At 38.9% G+C, this 20552-nt stretch overlaps 2 protein-coding genes across 2 annotated transcripts; one reads left to right on the plus strand and one right to left on the minus strand.

Annotated features, from left to right (window-relative positions):
- The first annotated feature begins 8236 nt into the window (after positions 1-8236).
- LOC104231034 (uncharacterized) lies at positions 8237-8869 on the plus strand. The gene has a single exon (XM_070154848.1). The coding sequence runs from the start codon at positions 8237-8239 to the stop codon at positions 8867-8869; it is 633 nt and encodes a 210-aa protein (XP_070010949.1).
- A 1190-nt stretch (positions 8870-10059) lies between these two features.
- On the minus strand, positions 10060-11714 carry LOC138875968 (uncharacterized). Its single transcript, XM_070154849.1, has 2 exons — positions 11245-11714; positions 10060-10177 (listed from the first exon to the last, which is right to left on the minus strand). Exons 1-2 carry the CDS (start codon positions 11712-11714, stop codon positions 10060-10062), a joined length of 588 nt encoding a protein of 195 aa, XP_070010950.1.
- Positions 11715-20552: the final 8838 nt, after the last annotated feature.

The following is a 20552-nucleotide window of genomic DNA, read 5'->3' on the forward strand; positions in this document are numbered from 1 at the left end:
CTAATAATTTGTTCTAGGAAAGGCTTGAGACAATTTGCAACGATTTTTGTAACCGTCTTGTAGATAGTATTACAAAGGCTAACGGGCCTAAAGTTTTTTATATTGTTAGCATTTGAAATTTTTGAAACTAGGCAAAGGTAGGTTTTGTTGATGTCTTCTGGGATTTCTTGATTGTTAAAAGTTTTATGACAAAGGTTCCTGCCCTGTAATATTCTAATACTTTTGGAAAAAAAGGGGTGAAGGTCATCTGGCCTGGGGATTTAAAAGGTTTAAAGGAGACTAGTGCCCTCGTAATTTCATCATCCAATAACGAATTATCTAAATTTGTTAGGTCATACTTATAGTGACTGGAGGGGTTTGTTTTTATGCTATTCCAATTAGTAATTGAGTGAGAGGTAGTAAAAGTATCATTAAAATAGTTGCAAATGTGTGACATGATCAAGTGTTGATCATTAACCCACTTTCCAATATCATCCTTAGAATAGGTGAGTTTGTTTCTCCTCCTACTATTTGATGCCGATATGTGGAAGAATCTTGTATTGACATCTCCTTTATTAAGCCACATTATCCTAGACCTTATTTTCTAGTAGTCCTCCTCTATTTTAAGAATGTCATTGTAATCTTTTTGAGACTATCCTTTAGTGGAGAAGTTTTATTTTGTGTCTCATACAACTTACACTAGTTGTATGAGGTTCCTTTTTGTCTCACAAATTTGTGGACCCCAATCTTATACTTCTGGGTCCACAAAACTGTGAGACAAAAAAGTTGTCTCATACAACTAGTGTCAGTTGTATGAGACACAAAATAAAATTTCCCCCTCTAGTGTATGAAGAAAGTCACTGTTAGGGTAATTTCTAGAGTTTTTGATCCCTTGAAGTTTTGCTAAAATTTTCTTTTCTTACTAAAATATCTCCAAAGATCTTATCTTTCCAGAATTTAATGATATTTGTGAAGTTTTTACTAGCACTGCAATAGTCCATTCCATTCCAATTTTTACTAATAAGATTTTGGAAGTCGGGGTGTCTGCACCAAAAAGTTTCCAAACAGAAAGGTTGTGTATAGTCTTGTCTATTTCTAGGGATTAACTTTATTAATAGAGGGTTATGTTTTGAGTATGTTTTAGGTAGGTAAATTACTGAGCAATTTGAAAATAATTCAAGTCATTCCTCATTTCCTAAAGTTTTGTCTTGTCGTTCCATGATGAGCCCTTTTCTCCTTTTTCTATGATTTGACCACGTATATTTGCAGCCTTTATATGTAATATATATTAGGTTACAATTACTAATTTTTGACCAAAGATAGTTAGCTATATTACTATTTATAGGTCCCCCCCCCAAAAAAAAAAATTTTTTCATTCGATCTCATAATATCGTTAAAATCACCTCCTACCATCCACGAGCCTTTATAGTTTTTATAGGTATTCTCTAAGTTTTCCCACATAATATTCCTATTAAATACGGTAGTGGTAGCATATATAGAAGCAAATAACCAAACTTTACGAATAGTAAGTATCTAAATTATTGCATGTATTTCTTGATTTCTGCGGACAAAATTACGAACAATAACCATGTTATGATTTCACATTACCACCATACCATCTGCTTGCCCTTCTGCGGGTACTTCTATCATCTCTGAGAAACTAAAATCACTTAGCATTTGAGCATAGTTTACCATCCTTATTTTCAGTAGTATAACCATGCATGGCCTATGAGTGTCAACCATCTTCCTAAAGTTACACCCAAAGTCATCATTGTTTTCTCCCATTATATTCTAGATAATAAAGTTAGTTAGACGATTCATGGTTAGCTTTAGATTCATGTTTGTTGGGTCTCCGTTCTCCCCCACCCCCTCCAGAAAGACAGGGCTCCTTCTTAGCGAGGGAACTAGAATCATGGCTTGATTGCCCATCGTTGGATTTTGAGGTGGCCTGATATCCATTGAGCACCTGTACAGTGCCAGTGGGCAATTGAGCCCATGCCTTTTCTCTTGCATCTCCGTGAAGAGATAGACTTTTTCTTCGTCTAAGTTTGAGAACTCCAGAATCTGTTCTAAGCCTAGGTTGAGGGATACTCTTATTTCCTCTATGGTTGGCTCTTCTTGTTCTAGTTCCTGCACCATATGTGGTTGAGGTGGTGGTGGTTGTTGATCCATTGGTGATGTTGGTTTCTCTTGTGCTTGTTGTGTGTTCTCCCGTGGCATAAAGATGAGGTTCAATTGCGAGAGCATTTTTTGGTGGGAAGAAGGGCATGTCCGGGAGTAGATTCTGGGGTTATATAGGGTTGAAGAGGTGGCATGTTCCACTGATTCCTCATTGTATGTACCAAATGTGGGTTCAAGGATGGTTCTAGTGGGTGCAAGATTTTGTTTAGCCATACTTGGTTTAAGTAACTGTTCACTACGAGCCTCATCCCCTCGGTTATCAACTATGCTAGGTAATGGGTGTTTTGGAAGATGACTCACTTGACCATGGATTTGGAGATTGAACGAGACTGCATGCCCCAGTAGTCCCATGTATATCCATGAAAGAGGCTGATAGTCTTGTGCTAGAGGTGGCTGGACATAGATGATTGGTGGGTTTTTCATTTGTGGGGGAAAGAGAGGTATATTTTCCATATTTTGAGTTTTGTGCTGTCTCAGAATTTGAATAAGTCTGTGTCTTCTCCTTAGGGTAGAGGGGATTCTTGGCATTTTGTAATGGTTGATGGTTTTTAAGGAGGCTACTGGCAGGTGTGGCATTGGAATCATCAGTGGTAGAAGGAGTATTAGTAGCTAGGGCAATGATCGAATTTTCAATTTGCATGTCATTTGAGTGGGCAAGCGTTTGTTTTATAACTTGATCTTCAGAGGATTTGGTTTTCATTTCGTGTTCTAGGGGAGGTGTCATTTGTTTGTCAATAGAGTTTTTGATGGACATTTGTAAGACGTGCTTGTGGGGTTTCTCTTTTAGACCTAAGTAGGGTACCTTATCTTTGATTATTTGGTTTATAGGATAATTAGTATATGAGTCATGTTTTAATTGGTTATTTGGAACGGCAAGGTCATAATTAGTAGACGAGCTAATTATATTATTAGGGGTGGTGCTTATGTGCATGGCATTTTTTGTAGTAGTATTTAATAGTGACACGTTTGTTTCCAACGTGTCCATATTATTCGAATGAGTATCCATTTGTTCATATGTAAGGGGTGAATTATTTTTATTTTTATTTTCATTTTTAGTGATTTCACACAAAACCGTTTGCTCATTCTCTAAGAGTGAGAAGTTGTTTTGGACTGGGATAGTAGTATTTTTCATGGACAAGTTAACAGGATTCTTTTTAATGGTATTTTCATGTTTTCTAATAGGATCTTTCGACTTGTATTGTCAGACATGAGTATCCAGATACTTACCTGTATTGGCATTGAACAATTTTACAATGATACCTGTGTAGACAATAAATTGTGTCGAGAAAATAAAATCAAAACCGAAAAATATCGCAACAATCGTAGTATTTTATTTCGAATATTTGAGTATTACAATCTCTATGAATCCCCTGATTCTACTTTTCAATAGTAAATAAATTCAAGGGCCTTTGAGCTTGATCTTGAATATGTATTTGTTGCCTCGAACGATGATCTTGTTCTTGAGCTTGAACTTGACCTTAATTTGTTCTTCGTTCTTGAACTTGCACTTAATTTCTTGAACTTGAACTTGAAACCTGAAACTTGTGGAGGAATTTGCAGCGTTTGATCCACGAGCTCTTTCTTGCTTCTTGTTATAACTTTTCTTATCTTTTCTGAGTTATGAAGACCCCTATTTATAGTTGTGGAAGGGAAGAGTTGTGACAAGAACAAACTCTTTCCGACCAATCAAATTGAAGTGTGACATGGCTGCATTTGATTGGCCAGAACATGTCACTTGCACACATGGCGCGATTTCATTGGCCTTTTAGTATGACTGGACATGCCTTGTCATTTTGACACGTGGCATGGTCCTATTGACTCTTCCGCTTGACTTGGCGCGCCACGTCATTTGACACGTGGCACCACACTGGGCCTCTAGGAACACGTGGCCCATTTACAAGTTTCAGCAAGTAAAAGGAGCAAGGTGAAAAAGGGTACGAGGTACCCAGTTAATGAACGTTAACAACATTTATAACTGAGGCAAAGGAACATAAGCTCTATGAGTTATATTCAATAGTAACAGAGGTATATACAAGGTCGCACGCATTCCATATATGCCCTATGGAGGTTAACAAAAGTAGTATAAGAAAATATGATGGATGAATTCATTGCGTCAGTTGACATTTCTGAAGGATATTGTAAATGTGCTAATAAATCTCTTTATGAGACACCTAGATGGTGCACTCTAAAATAGTACAGCCAGATACGAGTACTACAAAGACATGCACTATAAGCCTTGAAGGGATAAATATTACCTTAGTGTGGCTCATCACTTTAGCCCAATTAAATGAGTTAGCCCAATGAATTAAGACTTATTTATTTAATCCATATATATTGGACTTATATAACTAATTCAATTATATTAGCCCAATAATATTTATTTGGACTAGCATATTAAAATATAGTTCATATTATTATATCGATTTAAATTCGATAAAATTTTAATGCTTACAAATGCCCCTACTTCAAGACTTGTTTGAGGTATAAATAAACTTGACAAACCTTAACACTAGGCTTGAAGTACAAGTGAAGTATCAAATCAGACTCAAGTTAATATATCTTTTTTTCCTCGGGTCAAATTAGAACTTCTGAAAAGTATCCATGCACTCTATTTGTAGTGCATAATTCCCTTCAACTACTTGGATTTGTCTTCAAGACTTTTAATAGCAATTCTCCTTAAATAATTAAATAAGGCTAAGACACGTAGCTAATAAACTTTGGTACTTGAATCTATCACTGCTAGGGATTGCAACTCATTTGCCAAATTAGAAGATCCCTTTAATGTAATGATTAGGCAAAACAATCCAATTCGAAAAGGAGACACGTAATTTCAGGAGCTATTTACATGTCCCACATGTAAGTAATCCTATTTGCAATATGATTTGGTTAATTACGGTGTCTCCTATTTGCAATATGATTCATTGCAATCATCGCCGCCTCTACAAAAGGATTATACACATCTGAATCCTTTTCTAACACATTCTCATAGTTCGTCTTACAGTAACCACTTCCAACTAGGAGCAGTAACTATGTCCCACATCGGGACTTTATTCCCAAATACTGCTTTGAGAATTCTATATAAAGGATGCATACTCTCCAACTTGTGAGCATCAATTTGCAGTATTTGTAAGCCACTTGAGTCTACTTTTGACGACTTGGAAGCATTGACGCGAAGGTAATTTCTTCTTCTTTTCTTGTGCTTTTCTTCTTTTGTCATTTTTTTGTAGGTCAAGTGAGAAAGATATGTTCTTGTTCAACAAGATGATCCACGCATGAAGAAGATAATCTTGGGTGTGAGGGGATGGGTACTCATCCCTGCCCAAATATCGGAGGGATTACTTTCATGGCCCGACTACCGGAGAGATTACTCTCAAAATGGCCCGATTCTTGGAGAGATTACTCTCAAAATGGCCCGATTCTTGGAGAGATTACTCTCAATGTGGCCCAATTCTTGGAGATATTACTCTCAAAATGGCCCGATTCTTGGAGAGATTACTCTCAATGTGGCCCAATTCTTGGAGAGATTACTCTCAAAGTGGACCGACTACCGGAGAGATTACTCTCAATATGGCCCAATTCTTGGAGAGATTACTCTTAGAATGGCCCGATTCTTGGAGAGATTACTCTTAATGTGGCCCAATTCTTGGAGAGATTACTCTCAAAATGGCCCGATTCTTGGAGAGTATTTCATCCATCTAGACCTTTGTACCCATTCTAATATTCTTGATTTGGACTTTGATGACCCCTCTTTTCTTTCTCTTTTTTTTTAGCATAAAGAGATGGCAAATTTCAGGGACTATACCTCACCTTCCTCAAAACTTAGATATCTCATCATCGAGACTGAAGATGGCATAGACAAACCAAGCTTTTGGTTCACACCTCACAAGCCGGCCGATATGCAGCCTCATGGCCTCCTCTAAGGAACTCCCTTCATATAGAGAACTGGACCTTGGAACACAAATCGATTTCTAATCCATTATCCAAGATGTGGTCTCTCCAAGCGCCAATCCATCGCCATGTAAATATTGCTAGCACCCTTCCAAACTTAGGAAGTCGCATAATTCAAGGCGAAGTACATTGGGAAAACACAACAACAATCGAGGGCGAGTATCGTCATATCCCAGGATATTGGGAATGGGCTGAAGACGTACTTGGTGGAAGCCAACAAACTCTGAGTACAACAAAGATTTACGATGCTGTATGCCTCACTTTTCACTTATGATCGAAACTCGAACATTTTGCAAGCATTTTGTGAGGCTTGGTGCCCCAAGACGAACACACTTCTTACATCAGCTGGGGAGCTATTATATCTCTTTGGGACTTACATATCCTTGGGGGTTTGGCCATTGCGGGTTCTCCGTACGAAGAAGTGGTGCCTAAGACAAGAGAACTCATCGGTTTGAATAAAAAAAAGTCAGATTTATTCCTCGATCTTGCGAGTATTTATTTGCTGCATTTCATCATCTTAAGGAGGGTACGGGTGCTAACCAAAAGGTCTCCTTCAGCAAGTGGACAAGTTTTTAGTGTAAAAAACTTTAATATATAGACCTTCCCCGTTGCAAAAGGAAAAGAAATCTGCACAACTAAAGTCAACACATAATCCTAACGGAGTTATTCCTGAGATGACAAGGTGGTCGAGTGATCAAGAAACTATTTTCTCTAAGCTTAGGGTGAGGTCTGACAAGAAAGATGAGACATATGTAGCGGCATTCTTATCAATTTGGCTATGTGCCTTTGTGTTCCCCAAGGTAGAAAACTTCATTCATCTTGAGACTTTTAAGATGGCAAGCATGATGGCAGGCGGACGAAAGATTAGCCTTGCAGTCCCAGTTTTAGCGAGTATTTATAATGGTTTGAATAAGATTTCGCATTCTTCCCAACTCGATCAGGTCAAAGTTTCTTTTCCCATTCATTATGTTTATGGCTGGCTTGCACATTACTTCAAAACCTACTATCCACTTGCTAAGGATCCGTCTGTCCCTTTGATGGTAGCATACTCAAGAGAAGGGGCTGAGGTACGTTGACGAGAAGAATGGAAGAAAACGCATCCACAATAGGGAGGATATAGTTTGGGCACCAACAATGTTAACCAATTCCCGTCCTTATTATTACGTGGATAACGATGCCCCTTAAGAGTTGGAATCAAATTACTTCATGAGCTTACGTTTTAATTACCTTCCTTTGAGGTATGGTAATTCATTCATCATCGAGCCATATAGCCCGCATCGGTTTGGTCGTCAATTTGGATTTTACCAGAACGTCCCCGGATTTTTGGAGAACGATATCCGTAACACCTCTCTAGATGAAGGAATCAGATTTTGGAGGATTTGCACACTGTATTGATCTATGTCACGTGCGATTTTTCCCCCAGCAGGAGATCCTACGGAGAAGCCTTTCTGCACTAATTATATGTCTTGGTGGGAGAAAGCGCATGGGAAGTTTCTCGAGAATAATTTACAAGCTTTGGTAGACAATGTTGGGCTAAATTCTACAACTCCTTTAGGAGGTGAAGATCAAGGTGTTGGAAAGACGCTCTCAAAAGTTAAAAAAATATCAACTCCAATCCCAAAAGTAGTTACACAACCTAAAAAAAGAAGCTTAAATCCTCAAAGGCAGCTTTGAAAGAAGTGGTGGGCACTTCAACAGCTATAGAGAAGCACCCTCTAGTTCTTCCATTTAACACGCGTGTTCCTCAAGACACAAGCCAGAGTACCGATGAAGATCAAAATTGGAAAAGAAAACGGCCTAACCCAGTAGAGATCGTAGAGGTTCAAAGTGTTGATAGTCCCTCAAGAACGCATACAGCTTGTAATAAAGAGGTAAAATACAATCGCCTCGCTCATTCCCTTTTTTTAGGAGTAGCTTCACTATAAATTACTTACTTTCTTTGCCTTTTCTTAATGAAGTTAAACACCATTGGGCATCCGATGGTATCCCCATGCGACAAGCCGCAAGTGAGTGATGAATCTATTGGAAGGCCTACATGTAAAGTGAAGTCATCGTCAAAGGCGTCATCTCTTCCTCATGACGAATCCCTAAAAGACAAACTCCAAATGAGATAACTCGCATTTGACCAATGACAAATACGGCGGTATCTATATTTGAAGGAAAAAGCATTGTTTTCAATCGCAAGAAGGAATTCATTTTGGGACTTTGGGAGGATATTTGCAATAGGCTCTCCAAAACTCGTCCGAAATTGCTCTCATCTTATAGGGAGCAAATCATTGAGATTTTCGAGGATATGAAGAAGATGAATATTCTGGATTTTTCTCCATTAGAAGATTTACTGAATTCTCTTTTTGAACTTGCAGCATCATATGACCAAGAGCGATCCAATATGACTGATAAGACGAGTGAAGATGATAAGCTGGAGCTGATTTCCAAAGCTAAAGAGCATCTCGAATCGTTCAAACTTGAAGCAAGTGAGAAAGTCAAGAAAGTTTCCTCTAGTGAAAAGAAATTGAAGAGAGTCGTGAAGAAGTTGCAGACATTACAACAAGAGAGGGAGAACCTCGAAGGTGTTATAGAAGCGACTCAAAAGGAGGTTGAAGAGATTCAGGAAAAAAATTCAACTGCCGAGACTGAGGTCTCTTCATATGACAACGTAAATTTGTTGACTGTTGATAATTCAGCCAATTTGGAGGAGAAGAAGAAGAACTTGGAGACTAACTGTCAAGAATTGATCAACTACAAATTTTGTTTAGATTAGGCTGTTAGAATTATCTCCCCTTTTATCTTTATATTATGTTGACCTATTGGATATTTATTTCATCTTAGATAAGATTGCTTCTCGTTTGCTTTACATTACCCTGCATTTATCTTAGTTGCATAATTTTTTACTTTACGCACTTGTAACGAAAGATTCATATCTTGTCGTGGGAGAGTCCAAATAATGAACCATTTGATTTTTCGAAAATTAGATTTCAATATCTAAAATATATCCAAAATTCAGAATCAAGCACCTTCAGAATTGCCCCAGATAATATTTTGGTACCAACTTTAGATCCCACCACGTTGAAAATTTCAGATTTGCGCGACTTCGTCAAAAGTTTTGTATCTTGAAGTAGAAACGTCGAAATCATGAACCGTTTGATCTACTGGAAACTTAACTTCCAAATATATAACATATCCAAAATTCAGGATTTAATGCTTTACGGATACATTCAGATAATATTTCGAAGTCAACACTAAATTCTGATACACCGACAATTTCAGATTTGCGCGACTTCACCAAATATTTTGTATCTTGATATGGAAGCCTCAAGATCGGAAGACGTATTATTTGCCATAAATTGGAATTTAAGAGCCATATTCTCACAAATATCTTTGGGTTCAAATCTCACTAAATTTGAAACGTTGCGCCAAACAATCATTTCCTTATACTTGTGTTTCCTTTTGATGCCTCACTTCTCTTCCCCCTTTTTTAGGCAGAGGGCGGACTTGGAGACCAACAAACTTGAAGGTTTGGCGAACCTGAAGACATAGAGAATCTCTGGACTTCAATACAAATACTTGACATCCTTCTAAAATCGGCCCATTGAAGATATCAATTTACCAAGGAGGGTTGCCCCCTTTAAATCAAATGAGGTCAAAGTTCAGTAGGAGGATGGCATTTCAGTTTGATCTTACATTCCTTCATACTTCATTCGAACAACTATTGGGGCAATATGTATCTTTTGAATTTAGGTGACTGAACTTAGAATGAAACTCTAAGCTGCCTACGTACCTCGGTGAAGAGGATCAAGTCATACCGTAGTTCAGACTGGATAGTTTTTTTTTACGTCCTGACTTTTGCCTAGGCCGCCTCTTTCGAGATTTTCAACCTAGCAGACTTTTTTTTTGGGTCATACACAATTTATACTCTTGCGGGCCAGGAGTGTGGCAACATGTAGTTTAGGCTCATGCGTCAAGGAGCATCATGACTTGCAGTTTAGGCTCGTACGTCAAGGAGCGTTGCAACTTCAAGGATAATACTTCTTCAAAAACTTGCCATTGATAGGGCCGATTCACATACCATCTGCATCAACCAGTTTGTAAGCCTCACTTGAGTAAGCTTCTTGTACGACATATGGCCCATCCCATTTTGAAGTGAACTTCCCTACAGGTTTATGGTAAGTAATTATGGGTCTTCATACGGCAAAGACTTGATCTCCTACTTGAAAGGATCTCGGACGAACTCTTTTATTGAAGGTACGAGACAATCGAGCTTGATAATATTCAAGACTCTGTTGAGCTTCCAATCTCTTTTCATCAAGAGCTTCCAACTCTGCTAATCGAAGTCGAGCATTTTCTTCATCAGTGATCCCTTCTTGAATAGCCAGTCGTAACGAAGGTATTTGACGCTCAAGTGGCAAGACGACTTCGACTCCATAAATGAGTGAATAAGGAGTCTCATGTGTTGGTGTGCGATGAGTCATTCTATATGCCCATAGATCTTCTTTCATACGATCATTCCAATCTCGTTTGAATTTGGAGACAACTTTCTTTAACAAGTTGCATAGAGTCTTGTTGAATGCCTCAGCTAGACCATTGGCGGCAGCATTGTACATCGAAGAGTTACGTTGCTTGAAGCCAAAGAGATCACAAATCTTGTTCATCAACCTATTATCGAATGACTTTCCATTATTCGTTATTATGTAACGAGGAATGCTAAAACGATAAATAATGTTTACTTGGATGAAACTTGCAACATTTTTCTTTTTTACTTCCTTAAGAGCAACATCTTCAGCCCATTTTGAGAAGTAGTCAGTTGCAGCCAAGATGTATAGGTGTCCACCAGAGGACTTTGGCAGTGGTCCAACAACATCCAATCCCCAAGCGTCAAATGGCCAGGATGCAACAGTCGGGTGCAACACTTCAGGAGGTTAATGAATAAAATTCGCATGGAATTGACAAGCCTTGCATTTTCAAGCATAGTCCAAGCAATCTTTTACCATCGTTGGCCAATAATATCCCATCCTTTTTATATGGAAGTGGAGCTTTGGTCTGGACTGGTGTGACCCACATACCCCAGAATGTGCCTCTTACAAAGCTTGGAGAGCTTCTTCTTCTTCTAGGCATCGCAAGAGTACTCCCTCGAACGACCTTCTGTATAGAGTATCCTTATAGTAAAGGAAGCGAGGTGCACAACGACGGATTTCAGTCCTTCTCATCGAATTTTCTAGAAGTATCCCATAGCATAAGTAGTCGATAATGGGTTGTCGCCATTCTTCTTTCTCAACTTCAGAAATAGCAACAAGATGCTTGAGTTCATTATCTTCACCTTCGACCTCATTTGGCGGCGGTACTACCCATTTTTGGCAGACGGTAACTTGCGCTTGGTCAGGCAGGGCTAATGATGAAGCTAGAGCAGCTAAAGCATCAGCCTTCTTATTTTCTTTCCTTGGTACATATTGAATAGTCACATTGATGAGCCACCCCATCAACCTTTTTGCGTAATCATGATATGGGCGTAGTTCAGGCTTCTTGACCTCGTAACTACCCAAAAGTTGATTGACCACTAACTGGGAGTCACCAAATACTTGAAATTGCAAGTGCTTCATATCAACGGCCATTTCAAGCCCAAGTATTAATGCTTGATATTCAGCAACATTGTTGGAACAGAGTTATGTCAAGGTGAAGGAGTATGACAAGATTTCACCTTGAGGAGTGACAAATACTACGCCAGCCCCGGCTCCCCCACGATGCGCATCACCATCAAAGTACATCTTCCATGGAGGTTGAACTTCAATGACCATTGCGTCCTCATCAGGTAGTTCATCAGTTAGCTCCCAGTCATCAGGTATCGGATGATCTGCCAAGAAGTCTGCCAATGCTTGTCCTTTTACAGCCTTTTGAGGGATGTACAAAATCTCGAATTGTTGAAATTGGAGGTACCATCTCGCTAGTCGATCACTAAGAATAGGTTTTGACATCACGAACTTGATGGGATTTGCTTTAGAAACAAGACGGACAACATGAGCTTGAAAGTAGTGCTTCAACTTTTGAATTGAGAAGACTAGCGCCAACACAACTTTTCAATTGGCGAATAGTTCAACTCGTTAGGTGTCATCATCCTGCTCAAGTAGTAAAGAGAGTTTTCTTTCCCCTCACTATTTTCTTGGGCCAATAATGCTCCAACAGACCTTTCCTGCGCCGCAATGTATAGTATCAATGACTTTCCTGGTATAGGAGCTGCTAAAGCTGGAGGCTTCATCAAGTAGGTTTTGATACTTTCGAAGGCATTGCTACAAGCTTGATCCCACTTGAAAGGAACGCCTTTCTTCATGACGTGACTAAATGGTTGGCACCTCCCAGCCAGGTTTGATATGAATCTTCTAAGGTATGCTAGCTTTCCTTACAGACTTTTCAATTCATGGATATCTCGAGGCTCATGCATTTTCAAAATGGCATCCACTTTGGCTTGATCAATTTCGATCCCTCGATGTCGGACAATGAAACCAAGGAACTTTCCAGAAGTAACTCCAAAGGCACATTTCAACGGATTCATCCTAAGTTGGTAACTCCGGAGCAATTCAAATACCATTCTCAATTCTTTAATGTGGTTGCCCTTCTCTCTTGATTTCACCACCAAGTCGTCAACATAGCATTTGACATTTTTGTGGAGAAGATCGTCGAAAATATTTTGCATAGCCCTCTAGTAAGTAGCACCAGCATTCTTCAAGCCAAAAGGCATTACCTTGTAGCAATAAATACCTTGGGGGTGCGAAACATAGTAAGCTCTTCATCTTTTGGTGCCATGCAAATTTGGTTATAGCCCGACGAACCATCCATGAAAGACATTGCCTCGTAACCAGTAGTAGCATCGATCATCAACTCTGGAATAGGAAGCGGGAATTCATCTTTGAGACATGCATTATTGAGGTCCCTAAAGTCAACGTATACTCGAATCTGGCCATTCTTCTTCCTTACAGGGACAATACTTGAAACCCATGTTGGGTATTTAACTTCCCGAATAAATCCAGCTTCAATGAGTTTGTTAACTTTAGTTTCAATCAGGGGAACCAAGTCCGGCCTAAAACGCCTTTGAGCTTGTTTAACAGGGCGAGCACCATTTTTGACTGCAAGGTGATGGACTACTACTTTCGGGTCCAAGCCAGGCATCTCTTTGTAACTCCAAGCAAAGACGTCCCTGAATTCTTTGAGTAACTCAATATAAGTGCTCTCTTCATCAGCTTCTAGTAAAGCACTTAGGTAGGTGGGTCTTAGTTCTTCATCGGTGCCAAGGTTAACTTCTTTTAAGGCATCAACTGTCGTCTTCACTCCTTCTTCAAGTTCAGGTAGAGCATCTTTCACATATTCATCTTCTTGAGGGTCCCCATCATTGAAGGATATGTGATAACATGGCGAAACATCCTCCAATTCCTCATTATCTTCCATCGAAGACGAAATACCATTCTCGCCTTGTATAGTGACATGATACGAAAAACCTATACTTTCTTCATCTTCGTCATGTTCCTTAGTATATACCACAGTATATGTCTTTACCTTCAGTACTTCTTCACATGAAACCACCAGTTTTGTTTGTCGCCTCATTCTGGAAGGAACCAAACTTTGGAAATCCTTAGAGATCTCCTGAATTTTTGGGTGAAGCGAGTGTTCTTGTATTTCGATGATTTCTCTGGAACTTATTCCCCTTCTTTAATGGAACCAATCTCTCAAATACAGAAGTTCTCACAGTTGATTTTCCAAGTCGATCAAAGATAGAAGGCCTGTTAGAAGCGGCAGATTCATCTTATACACTGATATAATTGCTACTCGCCCTTCTTATTGAGATGTGCACTGGTGACGGTTGCTTGTATCCCAGACCTTCATGTGGTTGCCTCGTTGCAGCTTCTGATGTGAGCTTCCCTAACTTTGACGACACATTGGGATTATATTCAGCTTTTGTAAATAGCTTATAAGCGTTAGGATCGAAACCTTCATTTGTTCGCTTTGTAGGGAGTGCCACATTCTGCAAATGATTTTGGGCTACAAACCCTGCAAGCGGCTTTGAGGACAACTTTACTACCTCAATTCGTTTTACCGGAAGAGTTAACTCCCTTAGCGTCTTGGTTTGGAGATTATGTGATCCACCCTCGTCTTTCTTCCTTTTAGGGACATATTGGAGCGCGAGACTTACTTTCTTTCCATAAGACGCAATACCCCCTTTATGAGATTTATTCACGTTGGTGGGTACCTCCTCAGTAACAGTTTTGGCTTTACCAATAGTCACATCAGCTCTTTTAGTTATGGGTTCGTCATTCTTGCTTTTCGTACCATCATCAACTTTCAGCTCCTTCACAATGCGGTTCTTCAAGTAGAACTTTGCATCGGCGAAGTGTGACTCAGCCTCGGTGAATGGCTCATCATTGGCAACTACCGTCTTCTCGACTTTACCCTCGTAGTATTTTTAACATTGATGGTAGGTAGATGTAACTACTTTATTCTTATGTATCCAAGGCCTCCCAAGAAAAACATTGTATGAAGTCTTCGCGTCGATCACATGCAGCCATGCACTTGATTGCATATCTTCAATAGTGATTCCCAGCCTGATTGCGCCTATGGCTCTTTGCCCCTCTTGGTTGAATCCTTGGATCATCACACGACTTTCTGAGAGTTCGTTCATGGGAATACCTAGTTCTTTCACAGTGTGGATTGGCAAAATGTTTACTGAGGATCCTCCATCAACCAAAATCTGATTTACCCTTTCATCGCGCATACAACCAACCATGTACAATGGGCGGTTATGAGGAGTGTCACCTAGAAAAAGATCGTCATTTTTGAACGTGACCTTTTTCTCACAAGCATTAACTTCTTGAGGAGTGGAATCGATAGGCTTTTCCGAAGATGGTGCCAACGGTAGGTCATCACTCTTTTCTTCCCCTTTGTCATCATGGCAACAAGAGGCATCAATGCCTTCATGGGAAATCTTCGTGCGGAACCAACTTGGTAAAAACTCCTCCAAGGTCACTGGATTTCGTGGCTTTTGAGAATGGTGCATCTCCACTTTTGCTTTCTTCAAATGCCTAACTGGATTCTTTTTCGTTGGTCGTTTTACCATCATCTTCCTTGTTGGTTGTTTTATTGATTCTTTTCGTGTGCTCCTTTTGTGGTGCCTACGACGAGTCACCAATGTCCAACCTTCATCTTCATCAGGTTGATTGACTTCAGCTTTGTCGTTCTCCAGTAATTCTTCATCTTTACTTTATTTAAAACCACATAAGTCATCCGGACCGAATGAGCCAAAGGTGATAGAGACTTGGTTTGCACTTGCTTTCTCATCTTCAAGCACGATCTTCTTTTCGCGAGCCAAATCCATGATTATATCCTTGAAGACAAAGCACTTCTCCAGAGGGTGGCTTACAAGTCGGTGATATTTTCAGTAGTTTGGGTCATTTGTTTTCCCAGCTTCATTTGGTCGCTTCATCTCCGGAAGCTCAATAAGATTTAACTCGAGGAGTTCTTCGAAAATGGCTGGCACATCAGAATCCAGGAATGGGTACTCTTTTTCCTGCATTTCTTTTAGAGTCAACTTTCCACTTGGCTTGTCTTGAAAAGAAGTGGATTTCATACTCTGCTTCTTGCTCACCTTCGTCGTGAACTTCATAGGTGACTTATTGACATTCATAGCTTCTTTGCTTTCAGACTTGGGTACGAACTTGCCACACTTCCTGACTTCTTGCTTGTCATTCACTTTGTCAGATTCATAGATGGGTAGCCTTTCATTTCCAGCGGAGGCCATGCTCAATTCCATGTCATGGGCACGAGTTGCAAGTTCTTCAAATGTGCTAGGCTTGATACCTTGCAAGATGTAGCGTAATCCCCAATGCATGCCTTAGATGCACATCTTTATGCCTGAAACTTCACTAAGCCCGTCTTTGCAGTTGAGGCTTGCATTCCTCTAACGATTGATAAAGTCAATAACCGGTTCCCCCTTTCGTTGACGAGTATTTGTAAGCTCTATCATACTCACCATGCATCTTATGCTATAAAAGCGATTAAGGAACTCTTTCTCTAGTTGATCCCAGTTGTCGATAGATCTAGCCTCGAGGTCCGTGTACCAGTCAAAAGCATTTCCTTTTAACGAGCGGACAAACTGCTTGATGAGGTAATCTCCATAAGTCCCAGCATTGTTGCACGTCTCCACGAAGTGCGCAATATGTTGCTAAGGGTTACCTTTACCATCAAACTATTGAAACTTCAGAGGTTGATAGCCAGCAGACATCTTCAACATATCGACCCTTGTAGTGTATGGCTTTGCATATGTAAGGGAGGATTTGGCAGCAACTTCATATCTATTCTTAATGGTTCCTTCGAAGAACTCCTTCAGTTGATCGATTGGAATCATCCCTTCAAATGAGACAGGGATAGCCTTAGTAGATGATGCTTGTCTTGGGGGAGAGTCACTCCCTAGAACTTCTGGGAGCTTGCCGGTTGCATGGGTAGATTCTTCTTCCATCAAGATTCCCACCCTGTCTGTTAGCTTGTCAATTCTAGCCTCTTGATTTTGTATGCATTTGGTCAAGCCAGCGATTGCTTTCGTCAAGTTTGCCAACTGCTCCTCCATAGATGAAGTGTTTGTCACCATGGCTTGCATGATTGTCGTGGATTACAGAGAGTAGCATAGATTTTTACACAGATTTATCCTTGACTGGCTCACGCTTTGTGGTGTAAGTGGGGAGGATCCATCACTTGAAGCATCATCATCTTCCTTCACAGCAGAGTGCTTGGAGCTGGAGAGGTCAAGCAGAGTAAGAATTTTCTTGATCTTTTCAGCAATATCGCTTCCTCCTTCAGATGCATTTGTGGAAGATCTTGCTCCTTTTGAGGATGAAGATCCGAAAACAGGGGTTGATGCGGACGACACTTGGGGTGCTTGTTGTCCTAAATAGCTTGCTTTGCTCCTCGTAATTGGTCCGAAGCTTCCAAAGGTGACATCGAGTATGCTTTCCACATCAGCATAGAACCTGGAGTTAGCAGCCTTGGTGGATGTTGATCTGGAGTTGATTTTCTTCGAAGCCATTTCAATGTTCTTGAACGTTGGTGATTGAAAAGTTGGGATGAGAGGTAGAGATGGTCCCACTGGGTGTGTCAGAATTTGTAGACAATAAATTGCGTCGAGAAAATAAAATCAAGACTGAAAAATATCGCAACAATCGTAGTATTTTATTTCAAATATTTGAGTGTTACAATCTCCATGAATCCCCTGATTTTATTTTTCAATAGTAAATAAATTCAAGAGCCTTTGAGCTTGATCTTGAATATGTATTTGTTGCCTCGAACGATGATCTTGTTCTTGAGCTTGAACTTGACCTTGATTTGTTCTTCGTTCTTGAACTTGCACTTGATTTCTTGAACTTGAACTTGAAGCCTGAAACTTGTGGAGGAATTTGCAGCGTTTGATCCACGAGCTCTTTCTTGCTTCTTGTTATAACTTATGGTATCTTTTCTGAGTTATGAAAACCCCTATTTATAGTTGTGGAAGGGAAGAGTTGTGATAAGAATAAACTCTTTCCGACCAATCAAATTAAAGTGTGACATGGCTGCATTTGATTGGCCAGAACATGTCACTTGCACACGTGACGCGATTTCATTGGCCTTTTAGTATGACTGGACATGCCTTGTCATTTTGACACGTGACATGGTCCTATTGGCTCTTCCGCTTGACTTGGAGAGCCACGTCATTTGACACGTGGCACCAAACTGGGCCTCTAGGAAGATGACATCTTGGGCTTAATGAAGTGGGCTCATCACTTTAGCCCAATTAAATGGGCTAGCCCAATGGATTAAGACTTATTTATTTAATTCATATATATTGGACTTATATACCTAATTCAATTATATTAGCCCAATAATATTTATTTGGACTAGCATATTAAAATATAGTTCATATTATTTTATCGATTTAAATTCGATAAAATTTTAATGCTTACAACCTGTGATGTTGTGATTCTCCATTAATTTGTTGAAGCTTTTCGGATTGCCCTTTGGAAGTTGCTTCTTACCTTTGTTGAAAGATACTGTTTCCACTCCCCCTCAGCATCTTTTATTATTGAAGTTGACTGATCCTTGTTTGGAGATGATTTATCCCTATTTTCCTATGCACTGGCCTAGTGTATGGCCCAGTCTTCCACAGTTTTTGCATAGGAAATTTTCGCCTTCATAGTGAATGTATCGTTTATGGTGACCAATCTAGATAAATGATTGGACTGAAAATTACAATGGTAGTTCAACACAAAGCCTAGCATAACGACCTCGGACCGTGGTTGATGTACATGCATCAATTTTTAATAAGCGCCCTGTGGCATTTCTAATTTTTTTTATAGAATTTTTCCATCGTAAATTCAGTCGGCAGTTATGGTAATATAATACATACCGCTGAAACAATTAATTTTTGTTGGTGGCTACAAAGTTTGACTTCCATTTCGTAATTGAGAGATAGTGACCATTAATGAACCATGGTCCCTGATGAAAGGCCTTTTCCATATTTTCTTTCTTATTAATAGCCTGTTTGGCCAAGCTTCTCAAGAGGCCATAAGTGCTTTTTTTTCCAAACGCATTTTTTTCCCTAACTTGAGGTGTTTGGCCAAGCTTATTTGGGGGAAAAAGTGCTTTTGGGAAGAAGCAGAAGCAGTTTCAGAGAAGTAGAAAAAAGTAGTTTCTTTCCAAAAGCAGAAGCAGAAACAGTTTTGGCTTTTCTTCTTACCTAAAGTACCCTTAACAAAATATAGTATATACCAAAATAATCCTTAAACCTAATACTTAGGATATTAATTTATAAATATTTCTTCTTATTTTTAGGAAAACTTTCTAATATATAGTGACTTCACGGGTGAATGCTTTTATATTTGTTGAAGGAATTTTAATATATTTAACTTATATTAAAAGAATTAAGTACTTTTTAATTTTATTTTCATATTTTACTTAAATAAAATGATTTTTTTTAATTATTGCGTGTAATAACAAAATTTTGAGATTATTTATTTACTTATAATATTAATTATTAAGTAAATTTATTCATGTCCTTATTCGTAATTTGACACTTAAAAGCACTTTCTAAAAAGCTTGGCCAAACACAAATTATTTCTCAAAAGTGCTTTTCTGACTGATTAGCCAAATACAAACTGGTTCTCTCCAAAAGTACTTTTTTCAAAAGCACTTTTGAAAAAAGCACTTCTCAAAATAAGCTGATTTCTCCAGCTTGGTCAAACAGGCTATAAATTTGGTGATGTAGTAGTTTTCTCCTACATCAAGCTCCGAGGGACGCCACAATTCTTGGATCTTCTTTTCAGATAATGAGGTAGTATACGCTTCACGATGATAGAAAATTTCCAAGGTTCATAAATTCTCTATCTGTTTTTCTCGGGTAGGGAAATTATTTTAATGCCTCGTGCGTTAGAGCCCATTAAATGTTCAAACGATCTGTCTTCTGAGGAATTCTCTGACAGTGCCACTTGGAATAGGTTCAAAGTAAGAAGTAAAATTCATTGGGTCTGAGGATACTAGCATATCCTTGAATGACGCTTTATCTTCCAAGCCATGCTTTGTGGTTTTTTCCTGTTCGAGATCGGATGGTTTTGGAGAAATTGTGTTTGAAGATTCATAAAACTGGGTATTCATTCTAGAGAGAGAAGCTTCTTAGATTGTCTTTTTGGGACCTTTTTGATGATTGTTTCTCTTGTATTAAACCTACAACACCATAAAGCATGAACTTCTGTAATAAATTAAACCAATTGCTAAATGGTTACTCTATGTATTCATGATTTCTTTGTACACACCGGAAAGGAAAAAAATAATTTCTCTCTCAATTCTATGTACAGTGGCGGAGCCAGGATTTTCACGGTGTCAAAATATAAGAAATAAAATACACCAAAAGATCAAAGGGAGTCAACGTATAGTAAATATACAAAAAAAAAATTATCTAATAATACAGTGTAATTTTCTAGCGAAGGGGTGTCATTTGACCCCCTTGGTTGAATGAGGCTCTGCCACTGACTGTGTACTTGTAGTTTTACTCCATATGATGTTAATAATACATAATGTGATTTTATTCCACGTCAAATTTATTTTCTTTTTCACGAATGTATCGCATTAATTTGTTTTATGGTACTCCTTGAACTTTATAATTAATAATAATTAGAATATTTATTATCTCCCGTGGTAAAAATATATTACATAATGTATTTGCACTTTACCCATGAGCTTTGTCATACGGTCTACACCATTTAACTTTTATGATTATTCGAAATTTGCTTTGACTAACACTTTCTAATTATAGTATGTTCTACTAGTATACAACCAAGTTTTGGTTGGGCAAAGAAACATTATTATACGGAAAAGGCCTAAAAATGCCACTCAACTTTAAGAAAAGGCTTATCCATGCCATCCATTAAAAAATGTTAATTCCATGC

The sequence above is a fragment of the Nicotiana sylvestris genome, chromosome 8 (assembly GCF_000393655.2).
Source record: "Nicotiana sylvestris chromosome 8, ASM39365v2, whole genome shotgun sequence".
Lineage (NCBI taxonomy): Eukaryota > Viridiplantae > Streptophyta > Magnoliopsida > Solanales > Solanaceae > Nicotiana > Nicotiana sylvestris.